This window comes from Salvelinus alpinus, chromosome 20 (genome assembly GCF_045679555.1).
Source record: "Salvelinus alpinus chromosome 20, SLU_Salpinus.1, whole genome shotgun sequence".
Classification (NCBI taxonomy): Eukaryota; Metazoa; Chordata; class Actinopteri; order Salmoniformes; family Salmonidae; genus Salvelinus; species Salvelinus alpinus.
In genome coordinates this window covers 43,128,573-43,142,253 of record NC_092105.1, presented here as the reverse complement: position 1 = coordinate 43,142,253, position 13,681 = coordinate 43,128,573, and the positions used below count along the sequence as shown (strand labels likewise).

Genomic DNA, 13,681 nt, shown 5'->3' with positions numbered 1-13,681 from the left:
GCCCTATTACTTATATAGTGCACAACGCTGGTCAAAAGTAGTGCACTATGTAGGGAATAGGGTGCCAATTGGGACGCAATTTCTTGTTGTCTTACCTATGTAGTATTATAAATGAGGGTCCATTTGGTTACGGTGGTGTGTGTGTGTGTGCTTGTTAGCCTTTATTTGCAGGCTGTGTCTGCATAGCGTGTGTGCGTCTATGTCTAAACCCTCCCCCACCCCGTCAGGTTTGACCTGCGCACCCTGTCGGTGGACTACGTGGAGTGTCTGATGCGCTTCCTGCCCACGGAGAGCGAGGTGAAGGTCATGCGTCAGTACGAGAAGGAGCGGAAGCCCGTGGAGGCGCTGGCGGACGAGGACCGCTTCATGATGCACTTCAGCAAGATCGAGCGGCTCACGCAGAAGATGACCATCATGGCCTTCATTGGCAACTTCTGCGAGAGTGTGCAGATGCTGACGCCGGTGAGGCCCGGGACTCCATGCATGTGGCCCAAATGGCACCCTATTCCCTACATAGTGCACTACTTTTGAACAGAGCCATATGGTGACTGGAGAGGAGGATGGGTTTTTCTTGAGTTGGGCTTATCCTCCTCTTCTCTGACTTTAGTTCTACTTCCTTCTTTCTTGTTCTTCGCAGCAACTCCACGCGGTCATCGCAGCATCTGTGTCAATAAAATCCTCACAGAAACTCAAGAAAATTCTCGAGGTAAGCGACTCGTGGCAGAAATTCTATGCGTCGGAAATATCCTGCGCTGAAAAACGTGTTGAAAATATTGTTCCTGGCTGCCTTCTGTGTTGTTCTAATATGTTCTTTTTCTTCAGATCATCTTGGCTCTCGGAAACTACATGAACAGCAGCAAACGGGGAGCAGTATATGGTTTCAAACTACAGAGTTTAGATTTGGTAGGAGATTCTTTCTCCCAAATGTATTGCTAGTGCATGACGTGCTTTAGGATTGCTACTAGTCCACTACATAGGCAATAGGGTGCCATTTGGGACGCAAGCACTGTTTTCACACTTCATTTTTTTGAATCCTCTCATCCCCCCCAGCTACTAGACACCAAGTCGACAGACCGGAAAATGACTCTGCTGCACTACATAGCCAACGTGGTGAAGGAGAAATACCACCAAGTCAATCTGTTCTACAACGAACTGCATTATGTGGAGAAGGCTGCAGCAGGTACGATTCACCGTGCAGCTTCGTGTGATTGCAGCGATGAAGGGCTGACGATGCTACGGCAGATCCTAGCGTGGGTCCCAAATGGCACCCCGTTTCCCTATATAGCGCTACTACTTTTGACCGGAAGGTAGTGCGCTAAACAGGGAGCAGGGCGCTATTTAGGACATGCCCCTAATGATCAGTCGTGGCGGTGGATTTGGACCGGATTGTAGCCTATCTTTGGTCTGCAGGCATTTCCATTGCGCTGTATCCGCAGCCATCATCTCAGAGAATGGATGATGATGTTGTTCACTTGTTGGGGCTCCTCGCTCCTTGTGTTGCTCTAGAGATGTGCTGTATGGCCCTCCTTAACGGGGAGCGCCCCGCTTCGAACAGTATCCAATTCTGCGTGCGTGTATCTGTGTGTGCGTGCGTACGTGTACTCGTTCATGCCTGTGTGTGTGTGTGTGTGTGTGTGTGTGTGTGTGTGTGTGTGTGTGTGTGTGTGTGTGTGTGTGTGTGTGTGTGTGTGTGTGTGTGTGTGTGTGTGTGTGTGTGTGTGTGTGTGTGTGTGTGATCTCAGTGTCGTTAGAGAACGTTCTGCTGGATGTGAAGGAGCTCCAGCGGGGAATGGACCTGACCAAGCGAGAGTACAGCATGCACGGTCACAACACCATGCTCAAAGACTTCATCACACACAATGAGGGCAAGCTGAAAAAGCTGCAGGACGACGCCAAGATCGCGCTGGTAAACCTCACCTCGCTGAATTTGTCATGTGCAATTAAGGCGAAGCTCACAAGGCATTTATACATGATATTCTTCAAGAATCAATGGTTATATATCATTTATCCAAAAGTCAAAAAATGCATGTACCGATCCCAGATTGCCCCTTTTTATATATGTTTGATCAAACTATTACCTTTATGATCGACAGATCAACAAATGCAAAATGTGCTTTTTGTCTCTGACAGGACGCCTTCGACGAGGCCGTCAAATTCTTCGGCGAGAATTCCAAAACGACGCCCCCATCCGTGTTCTTCCCGGTGTTTGTGCGCTTCGTCAAGGCCTACAGGGTGAGCCTGACATTGCTCTCTTACATACCCCTCAGACTGTCCCAAACACTACGCAGGGCGCTGGTACGGCTGTGTGTTTGAGCCCTCTGGCTAAATGTTTGTTTGTGTGTGTGTGTGTGTGTGTGTGTGTGTGTGTGTGTGTGTGTGTGTGTGTGTGTGTGTGTGTGTGTGTGTGTGTGTGTGTGTGTGTGTGTGTGTGTGTGTGTTCTGTCAGCAAGCGGAGGAGGACAACGAGCAAAGGAAGAGAGCAGAGCTGATGATGATGGAGAAGCTTCTGGAGCAGGAGGCCATGCTGGACCAGGAGGACCAGAAGGTAGGCTCTCCCTCCTTCCTTCCCCTCTCCTTCTCCCTCCTCCCCCTCTTCCCAGAAGGTAAGCTCTCCTTCGCCCCTCCCTTCTCCCCCTCATCCCCCAGGACTAACGATGGGAGGATCTTCTCCTGCTGGCGGGGCAGCTATATTAGGTACTGCAGACACCTAGTGTGTCACATCAAGTCAGTATCAGCCAGTATATAACCAGTAAATACAACCAGTTAGTAAACCAACCAGTAAATACAACCAGTTAGTAAACCAACCAGCAAATACAACCCGTTAGTAAACCAACCATCCAATAGAACCAGTTAGTAAACCAACCAGTCAATAGAACCAGTTAGTAAACCAACCAGTAAATACAACCAGTTAGTAAACCAACCAGTAAATACAACCCGTTAGTAAACCAACCAGTAAATACAACCAGTTAGTAAACCAACCAGTAAATCCAACCCGTTAGTAAACCAACCAGCCAATAGAACCAGTTAGTAAACCAACCAGTCAATAGAACCAGTTAGTAAACCAACCAGTCAATAGAACCAGTTAGTAAACCAACCAGTCAATAGAACCAGTTAGTAAACCAACCAGCCAATAGAACCAGTTAGTAAACCAACCAGTCAATAGAACCAGTTAGTAAACCAACCAGTCAATAGAACCAGTTAGTAAACAAACCAGTCAATAGAACCAGTTAGTAAACCAACCAGTCAATAGAACCAGTTAGTAAACCAACCAGTCTATAGAACCAGTTAGTAAACCAACCAGTAAATACAACCAGCTAGTAAACCAACCAGTAAATACAACCAGTTAGTAAACCAACCAGTCAATAGAACCAGTTAGTAAACCAACCAGTAAACATAAACAGTATATATAATATAGACAGTATAACCTTTCTAGTGGACACATTAGGAACCAGCTTTTACAGCGGAGTAAAATACGATGTTGGAGATTCACACAGGGACATCGTTATGCCGTTTGAATAGTCAACAAAGGTGCCTGTGATTTGACTAAGTGTGTGTGTGGTCTCCCCACCAGTCTCCGTCCCATAAGAACACCAGGGGCAGGAGTCAGCAGCAGGAGGTGATAGCTGAGCTGAGGAAGAAGCAGGTGAAGGATACGGGCAGTCGCCACGTCTACGAGGGAAAGGACGGAGCCATCGAGGACATCATCACCGGTAAACAGGACCGGGGGGCCAATCACCATCAGTTCTACAACCACACACACACCTTACTTATATACGTACACATAAACACACCCATTACACATGTGTACACACGCACATTCATGCGCACATAGGTATTCACATCTACATCCACACACACGAACACACACGCAGGCAGGCCTGTGCAGAAGAAGCTCTCTCCCTGCTCTAGTACGGCTAGCGTGGTTAAGACACAAACTTACACACCGGGCGCTCTGCATGCAGGTCCTCTCCTGTGCTCCAATCCGATCTCGTTCGATCATTAACACTGGGTATCCAAACCGCTAACAAGTACCTCTTAACTCTGGAACTGATTGAACTGTCAATCCAAAAGGCTTTACGTCACCTTGATTCTACGGTGGAAACGTGCTTTGACCGTCCAGCTAACCTAACGTAGACACTTGGATCCGGCTCAAATGTCCGTGGGATCATTATCCGCTATCCCGTCGTAGCTTCGTAGCAGTTAGTAATGTCTGCTATCCCGTCGTAGCTTTGTAGCAGTTAGTAATGTCTGCTATCCCGTCGTAGCTTTGTAGCAGTTAGTAATGTCTGCTATCCTGTCGTAGCTTTGTAGCAGTTAGTAATGTCTGCTATCCCATCGTAGCTTGTGATAGTAATGTCTGCTATCCTGTCGTAGCTTTGTAGCAGTTAGTAATGTCTGCTATCCCGTCGTAGCTTTGTGATAGTAATGTCTGCTATCCTGTCGTAGCTTTGTAGCAGTTAGTAATGTCTGCTATCCCGTCGTAGCTTTGTGATAGTAATGTCTGCTATCCTGTCGTAGCTTTGTAGCAGTTAGTAATGTCTGCTATCCCGTCGTAGCTTTGTGATAGTAATGTCTGCTATCCCGTCGTAGCTTTGTGATAGTAATGTCCGTAATCTGTCGTCGCTTTGTGATAGTTAGGGGTGTAGACGGGCCGGGCTGAAGGTATAGTCTCCCGGACCAGATACCATGGTTCAGTCCCAAACGGCAACTCATTCCCTATGTAGTGCACTACTTTTGACCAGAGACCTATGGGGCACTATATAGGCCATAGGGTGCAATTTGGGGATGCAGCCCCATGTATTGATCTGCTTTATTAAAATACACGACCCCTCCGTTCCACAGAGAAGACACACGACTGTAGGCCATTTACATTCTGTGTGGTTTGGCATATATAATACTATTGACACACATTCTCTATAACAAATCACAGATAACTGTATTCTAGCGGACAAGCTAAAAGCCTGTCTTGTAACATTTTTACATTTGCGCCCCAATAGATACAGTATAATTGCCCTAGGGTCACATAATTCAAGGACATTTCCCCAAAATGCCCTGGTTTTCCCAGAAATCCCAGTTGGAAGATTCCCGGAATCAGGAGGGGATACGCAGGAAGTCCAGGAATCCTCCAAGCGGGATTGGGAAAGTTCAGCCCTGAAGGCCTATTGTAGACTGTAACCCTCTATAGAATGTGTTAGTGTCTCTCTGCTCCAGTCTTCTGATGCTTTGTAGGGTGTGCTAACCTGTGCTAAAACCCTGTAGATGTGTGCTACTTCTTACTGTCTTGTCTTGTCTTGGCTGTTGTTGTTTCAATGCAGTGCTGAAGACAGTGCCCTTTACCGCCCGAACAGCCAAACGGGGCTCTCGGTTCTTCTGCGAGCCCGCTCGCACTGAGGAGAACCATTACTAAAGCTTAGAACTCTCTCTCTGAAAGGTCACTGTGAATACTGTGCTGTCTTTCTTCTTCGTCTCTCCTTCTCCGTACTCTCACAGCGTGTTGTGTTCCCTCTCACTCTGTGTGTCACTGTCAGTCGTGTGTGTGTGGTGTGTCGGCGTCACTACCTCCGCCCCTTCTCGCATGGGGAGGAAGCGGTTTGTGGGAGGAGTCTCCGATGTCCCCTCCGTCACCCTGCATGAAGCGAGTCATCCCCGTTATATACCTACTACCTCATCCATGTGTGTCACCAACCATAGCAAACCATAATGTCACAGAAATGCTCCTAGCAGTCAGTCAGTCAGGCTATTGACATTTGCCCTGAGATGGGTAGATGGGTAAGAAATCTACCACGTCTTACTCTATACAGTACAAGTAATACAGCAGCGTTACAGAGTACATGTCAATGGGACAGTAAGGCAAGCGCCCTCTGCTGTTAAAAAAGAGGAAGTGCATCCTAGGCCATAGCCCAACTTCCAAGAAGTTTACACTCCTATATGTTATGCTGACCAGTATTAGTGCCAGTAGTTCTGCTATATAGTAATACTTCTGCTTCAGTACATATCGTATACTAGTCAGTATTGTAATCAGCATAGCAGAGTATTTTTTTGCACATAATTATATAATAATTCATCATTTGTCAGTTTCAATGTATTGATAGTCTTGACTTATTTTAAAATGGCTGTGGCATTATACCTTGCTTGTGTGTTCATCTGTCCATCATGAAAACAGAGTGTTGTGTTCATCTGTTCATCATGAAATCAGAGTGTTGTGTTCATCTGTCCATCATGAAAACAGAGTGTTGTGTTCATCTGTCCATCATGAAAACAGAGTGTTGTGTTCATCTGTCCATCATGAAAACAGAGTGTTGTGTTCATCTGTCCATCATGAAACCAGAGTGTTGTGTTCATCTGTCCATCATGAAAACAGAGTGTTGTGTTCATCTGTCCATCATGAAAACAGAGTGTTGTGTTCATCTGTCCATCATGAAAACAGAGTGTTGTGTTCATCTGTCCATCATGAAACCAGAGTGTTGTGTTCATCTGTCCATCATGAAAACAGAGTGTTGTGTTCATCTGTCCATCATGAAACCAGAGTGTTGTGTTCATCTGTCCATCATGAAAACAGAGTGTTGTGTTCATCTGTCCATCATGAAACCAGAGTGTTGTGTTCATCTGTCCATCATGAAAACAGAGTGTTGTGTTCATGTATTACTGTGCTGTTGGTTGGGTTCCTGCATGCCTCTGGCTTTCTCCCGCTTCAAACCCACAATTCCCAGTTCCCCCTAGCTCTGGTCTAGGGCGTTATGTGTGGCTGATTCTGAGCCTTGAAGTTACATGTAACGCCCCTGGACCAGATCTACCGTTTCCCTTGCCTTGCGCTTGGCTCAAACTCTTTGGTGCTGGATCATATTCATATCACACGACTTTCTGTGGTTTATCTGGTCACCTTTCTAACGTATTGCATGAAGCATGAATTATTCATTTCTGACACGCATTCTCGGTCTTGGATGTCACATTCATTTCCATTGTGTGCAACTAACATACAGCCAGATACATGTCCTGAATTGCTGTTGAGCAATTTAAAGGGACAGGCCTCAGTATTTCTAAATGTTTCATAAATTACAGTCGAATTCACATCCTATGCCCATGTATCTGGCTGAATGCATGCCGTTGTTTGGTTCTTGGTCTGCACATAAAACGTTTTTTGTGTATGTTGAAAAAACATTTGTTGGGTTTGGTTTGTGATAACTAAGTCTTCGTGCAAAATGTGATGGTTGGCACTATTTGCTCATGCTGGTAGTCACTCTGGAAAGCAGCCTGGGGGGTTTTTTTAGACAGAAAAACAGAAAAATAAAGCGCTTTGATTTACTCTTCCTTTGTGCCTGCAGTATCAATTAACAGCACATCTTAGTAAGCTCTGCCCCTCTAACACCTTAGTCCTGCCCTGCCATATCCTGTCCAATGACCACTGCCCCCCCCCTCCCCATTGGCCGCTTTGCTCGCTCGGCGCTCCTCCACTGTGAAAACACCCCTCTGGTCACCCTGCTTCTTTAACCTCCATTTTGTCTTCTCTTCATCCATCCAGCCCTAAAGAAGAATAATATTACTAAATTCCCCAATGTCCACTCGAGGGTAAGGAATTCCTCCAATAGCACCCCTGTGGTGGTGGATGTGTCCCAGACCTGGCAAGCATCTCTTTTTTTTTTACCTCCCTTCCCTTAAGTTACCTACCGCTGAGGGCTTTCTCTACTTCATGCTAGACTGACTGTGTTGGTCCCCCCCCTCCCTCCTTTCTGTTCAACCTCCATTTCCTAATAAGGTTATAGACAAATGTTGCATGTCTAAAATCAAAATAATGCAAATTCAGTGTAAACGCCCTTTATGGGAAATGATTACGTTCCCCTTTTTTCCCCCTGATTGTTTAACATGGGAGGATTTTGCATATTTTTTTTGGGGGGGGGGCTTGTATTGGGGGGCACCTGTCCATAGCGTTTGTTTTTTTAAATCGACAGAAGGACTAGTAAATATGAAAAATGTCAAATCAATAAGGTCTTTTCTGTGGGACTGTTTTTGTCTTCCTTTTAGAGGAGTGAACTGAAGGGGAATGTTTCTTTACAACTCAAGCTGCTTTGCCTGATTGGCTGCCAACAAACAGCCTCTGGGCTCATCTGAAGGCCCTGGCATGACTGACAACTCTTTTATTCTCTCCCCTTCCTCCATCCCAGATCTTCGAAATCAGCCTTACAGGCGAGCCGACGCGGTGAGGAGGAGCGTCAGAAGGCGCTTTGACGACCAAAACTTGCGGCCGGTCAACAACACGGAAGTGGTCATGTGACGAGGGAACAGTGCATGTGCTAGGAGAAGGCTGAAGGGGGGGGGGGGGAATGATGTGGATGTAGCAGCCTCTCACTCTGGACTGAAAGAGAAATGGATGATGTGGATGTAGCAGCCTCTCACTCTGGACTGAAAGAGAAATGGATGGACTGAAAGAGAAATAGATGGACTGAAGGAAAGAAAGATGGATGGGTCTGAAAGGTCAGTTATAGGGAACCTTAGACAAGCCAAGTGCCTGAAACGTACTTTTTATGTGATCAGTTGTTTTATTTTTTTATTACTTCAAGCAATACAACTTGACCTGGCTTTAATTGTAATTTCCTTTGATGTGTAAAACTGGACACGGACGTCCGTAGGGGGAATTCCTGGAAGAGATTCTTCCTGAAAGAAGTGTAGAATGTATATGTGACACGGTTCCGTTATGCCTCGATCCCACCTCCCAGCGTCATTGCGTTTTGGGACACCAGAAGCACATGAATTTCCAATGGAGCGCTGCGTTTGCCTCGCCGCGTTGCAGCGGCAGTTGCGGTGCGTACGTCGGATAAATCAAACGCACGCATCAAATTCTATGCGTAGACGGCTTGACAGAAATGGTAGCAGAAAGGTGAACGTTGAACTTCTGTTGCACACATATCCAGATGACGCTGCGTGCCAATTTGCGCAATGATGCTGCAGGTGTGTTCGAGGCGTTAGGCGTCAAAAAGTATTCCGCCACAGGTGATGAATATGATATACAATAGCAAGTATCTTATTACATTCCTGGTGCTCCTGCCATTGCTCTTGGAATTCCAACAATGTGCTCGAGCGGCACAACAAAATTGTTGCTAAAGGGCTAATGGCCTTATTAAAAGGGGACAAGTCTTAGATTACTACTATGAAGCAGTGATCCAAAACTAATATGCTCAATGAAAGTACTTAAGCAAGTATCAGGTAGACTTTTGTACACCAACGAGTGACCACGGAGAAATCGTATCAGAAATAATATAGCTCAGAGGTGGGGCTCTCTCGAAGTGAGACCAGGCTAATGTGAATTGTATATAGCTAGGCCTCCATATTACAGTATTAACATCTCATTCATCAGTGCTAACATGGTTAGTGGACCAAGTCGTGAATTATTAGCTCTATCTAGATAGAAATAGAGCACCAGTCATACTCAATCAAGAGTTTTTCGGTATTTTTTAAAACTATTTTCTACATTGTAGAATAATAGTGGAGATATCAAAACTATTAAATAACACATATGTAATCATGTAGTGTCCCAAAAAGTGTTAAACAGATAAATATATTCTTCAAAGTAGACACCCTTTGCCTTGATGACAGCTCTTGGCATTCTGTCGACCTTCTGTCGACCAGCTTCACCTGGAATGCTTTTACAACAGTCTTGAAGGAGTTCCCACATATGCTGAGCACTTGTTGGCTGCTTTTCCTTCACTCTGCGGTCCAACTCATCCCAAACTATCTCAATTGAGTTGAGGTCGGGTGATTGTGGAGGCCAGGTCATCTGATGCAACACTCCATCACTCTCCTTCTTGGTCAAATAGCCCTTACACAGCCTGGAGGTGTGTTTTGTGTCATTGTCCTGTTGAAAAACAATTGATAGTCCCACTAAGCGCAAACCAGATGGGAATGGCGAATCGCTGCAGAATGCTGTGGTAGCCATGCTGGTTAAGTGTGCCTTGAATTCGAAATAAATCTTCCATGCTTCACGGTGGGAACCACACATGCGGAGATCATCCGTTCACTTGCTCTGCATCTTACAAAGACACGGCGGTTGGAACCAAAAATCTAAGATTTTGACTTATCAGTCCAAAGGACAGATTTCCACCGGTCTAATGTCCGTTGCTCGTGTTTCTTGGCCCAAGCAAGTCTCCTTCTGTAGCAATTCGACCATGAATGCTTGATTCACACAGTCTCCTCTGAACAGTTGATGTTGAGATGTGTGTGTGCTACTTGAACTGTGAAGCATTTATTTGGGCTGCAATTTCTGAGGCTGGTAACTCTAATGAACTTATCCTTTGCAGCAGAGGTAACTCTCGGTCTTCCGTTCCTGTGGCAGTCCTCATGAGATCCAGTTTCATCATAGCACTTGATGGATTTTGCCACTGCACTTGAAGAAACTTTACAAGTTCTTGAAATGTTCCGTAATGACTGACCTTCCTGTCTTAAAGTAATGATGGACTGTTGTGTTACTTTGCTTATTTGAGCTGTTCTTGCCACAATATGGACTTGGTCTTTTACCAAACAGGGCTATCTTCTGTATACCACCCCTACCATGTCACAGCACAGCTGATTGGCTCAAACGTATTAAGAAGGAAAGAAATTACACAAATTAACAAGGTACACCGGTTAATGGAAATACATTCCAGGTGACTACCTCATGAAACTGGTTGAGAGAATGCCAAGAGTGTGCAAAGCTGTCGTCAAGGCAAAGGGTGGTTACTTTGAAGAATCTCACATTAAATATATTTTGATTTGTTTAACACTGTTTTGGTTACAACATAACTCCATGTGTTATTTCATAGTTTTAATGTCTTCACTATTATTCCACAATGTAGAAACTAGTAAAAATAAAAAATCCTTGAATGAGTAGTTGTATCCAAACTTTTGACTGGTACTGTACATTGTCTGCTCATGTAGACCTCAAGTGCCATTCAAATGCAATGCTGTTAAGTGGATGGTGGGGCTCGAGCCACAATAGCTCTGGTCCAGGGAATCGTTCGGTCAAACGACTGCGAGAGCACACCCGAACGACACCCCAGACAAGAGCTAGAGCGAATAGGAAAGGTGCTAAAACAAAGACTTATCAGCAGATACACTTCCAGTCAAGTGTAGCAGCAGCAAGGAAGGTACTTTAGGCTACTTGAGGAGCTTGTCATTGAAACTGGATTCCAAGTTAATTTTTTTACCCTGAAAACCGCAATCGGCTAATGAATCTCTAGGCAACCGTCTACTCACTATTATTGTACATTTAATGTATAGTATTTAACCACTGTAAACGGTATCCATTCAGCTTTGCTCATGTGACCCACTGACATGAGCGACAGTCTTTTTTTCTTCTTTTTTTAAAGTGTTTAGCTAGTTATATAAAAAAAATGTCAGAACAAACAAAAATTACACAAAGCAAAAAAAAGTTTTGTAAATGTACAGATATTTTGCTACAAATTGTTGCATTGTTTTTTACTTCTTAATCCTCTCATTACTCTAAGGTTACTATTGTACATACTGTTTAAAACAAAATGTGCATCACCCTGTGATATACAATTTGAATGTTATTTTAACTTATAGGTTTGTCCATTTTGTATATTTAATTACGCCGAAAAAAACAAATCTGGGTTCACTTTAACCAAACGGATCGATTGTGTGAAGCAGAATGCCCTGGTGTCACACTTGCCTGAGAGTAAAGAGGCATTATATTAATGTATGTCCCAAATGGCACTCTATTCCCTATTTAGTGCACTACTTTTGACCCTATGGGCCCTGGTGCAAAAAAGGTCAAAAATAGTGCCCTATATAGGGAGTCATTTGGGCCATAACCCATTGACGTTCGGAGAAGCTTTCTGTGGTCTTGGGACCATAAATGTCCACGTTATAGCATGTGCAACAAACCACTCATCTCTATACTTCCTATGTGAACTGTTGACCACTCATCAGCTTCACTCATTAGACTGGATAATAGTGGCATGTTTTAGTTATTACTTCAGAAATGTATTTTAGGCATTGTGTGCTTATTACAAAATACTTTGAAATAACATTTAGTTAAAGGTAGACCGAGTTCTGGATTTGATCAAATAAACTATTTACACTATTATAATGTGTGCATCTTTATTTCAATTTTGTTCTTTATCATTCATTTGGCAGACAGCTGTTCAGATTCACTCTGGTTTTCTATGCAGGCTCATTGATCTAAAAACAACAGGAGAAATCGGTCTTGTCATCTCTGTATGTAAACCGTGGAAATCATTACTCACCCGTCTGGCGGGCTGGGGCATAGGGCAGCAACAAAGGTTTGGGTTTGCCACTTCTGGCGGTCTTCGGCCAACGTGCCACAACCCTGGTGATGTTATTGGAGCTTAATCTAGATTGTCCTGAGCCACGTTGTCTCGGCACCTCTTACAGTAGCAATTATTACATACAGCCAGCCTAGCATTTCAATGAGCCACAGGAAACGGATACAAGGCTACTAAGCCTAGTGAACAAGAGGCACTCATAACAAAGAGGTCATATGTAAAGAAAATAATGAGCTCCGATCTATGGTGGCTGCTGGTGAGGGTACATGAAGACAAAACAAATTCATGTCAACTATATTTTATTACATTTATAGATCATGCAATGAGGACTTTCACAATTCCTCTTGTGAAAATCTAGCGAACCAATCCTAAAAATCCCATAAAAATGTGTTTAAAAGGGTCTTGTTTCAGAGAGACATTTAATTCAGTCTAGACGTGCACCTTTGCCAAAGAGTTCTACATCAGTCCAAAGCAGCGGTATGCAACTAGATTCAGCTGCGGGGCGATTTTTGTCCGAGCGGATGGTCGGGGGTCCGGAATATAATTATAATTTGTACATTGCAAATTGACCACAACTAAGCACAAAAATGTATTGCATTTGAAAATGATTTCAAACCTTGATTACACAGACACAATCACATCTCTTTTTATTTGCGAGAATATTTTGTCAACAGATTTCCTAAATTAAACTTTTTTTTATTTTTTACTTTGGGGGCCCTGGTCAAAAGTAGTGCACTATAAAGGGAATAAATACAGTGCCATTTGTGACTCAGACAACAATTGTACTGAGAACTGCAAGGCAGTCACAGTAAAGAGCATGGCATTAAGATGCACTTTGAATCCATTTCGATATCAAACTAGTAGCAAAGAAAAACTACAAAACGAATAAAATGAAATAGCTAGTGAGAAAACATTATAAAAAGGCAACACATTTCTGAAGTGTGTCACTAAAATGTCCACACAGTTGACCTTCCAATAACGTAAGAAAACAGAGCAAATATTGACCAAGCATTCTAGTGCCAGTGTGGCGGGTTCATTCCCATTATACAAAACACAAGGGGAACAGTTCACACACAGTCCAAATAGGGCTGAAACATTCTGGTAACTTACCCAAAATTGACAGGAATTACTCAAATCTTCTAACTGGGATTTCTGGAAAACCTGTGAATTTCTGGAAAGTTCCTGGAATTGTGTAACCTTAAGTCCAAGCATGTGTGGCGTTACGCTGAAAAAGAAGCACTGGGGGGAATGCATGGTGGATGAAAGGAAGACAGCATGAGGGAAAAGCAGGATCAAGGAGCATCCAGCTGTTCCAGTAGAGTCCTCCTCCTCTTCTCCAGCTCTCCTTCACTCAGCTCGCTGCCTGAAGTGTCCCAGCCACCCTACACAACAAAGACAAAACATCA

The 13,681-nt window shown here is 44.1% G+C and overlaps 2 protein-coding genes across 14 annotated transcripts in view; one reads left to right on the top strand and one right to left on the bottom strand.

The window, feature by feature from the left end:
* The window catches only part of LOC139546920 (formin-like protein 2), a 78,498-nt gene extending 66,422 nt beyond the window's left edge, over positions 1–12,076 (top strand). For 4 of the 11 annotated variants that reach the window (XM_071355867.1, XM_071355872.1, XM_071355871.1 and 1 more), the window contains 10 exons: positions 228–462; positions 638–706; positions 823–903; positions 1,051–1,180; positions 1,743–1,906; positions 2,131–2,232; positions 2,447–2,545; positions 3,572–3,710; positions 5,316–5,431; positions 8,160–12,076. In XM_071355867.1, the coding sequence (XP_071211968.1) occupies positions 228–462; positions 638–706; positions 823–903; positions 1,051–1,180; positions 1,743–1,906; positions 2,131–2,232; positions 2,447–2,545; positions 3,572–3,710; positions 5,316–5,407 (1,111 nt within the window). In that variant the 3' untranslated portion in view covers positions 5,408–5,431; positions 8,160–12,076. Of the gene's footprint in view, positions 1–227; positions 463–637; positions 707–822; positions 904–1,050; positions 1,181–1,742; positions 1,907–2,130; positions 2,233–2,446; positions 2,546–3,571; positions 3,711–5,315; positions 5,432–7,519; positions 7,620–8,159 lie in introns of all 11 variants that reach the window. The other 7 variants (XM_071355865.1, XM_071355870.1, XM_071355868.1 and 4 more) reach the window with 3 other exon arrangements.
* A 481-nt stretch (positions 12,077–12,557) lies between these two features.
* The window catches only part of LOC139546921 (pre-mRNA-processing factor 40 homolog A-like), a 34,543-nt gene continuing 33,419 nt past the window's right edge, over positions 12,558–13,681 (bottom strand). For all 3 annotated transcript variants that reach the window (XM_071355877.1, XM_071355876.1, XM_071355878.1), the window contains one exon: positions 12,558–13,657. In XM_071355877.1, coding sequence (XP_071211978.1) covers positions 13,568–13,657 — 90 coding nt within the window. In that variant the 3' untranslated portion in view covers positions 12,558–13,567. The remainder of the gene's footprint in view (positions 13,658–13,681) is intronic.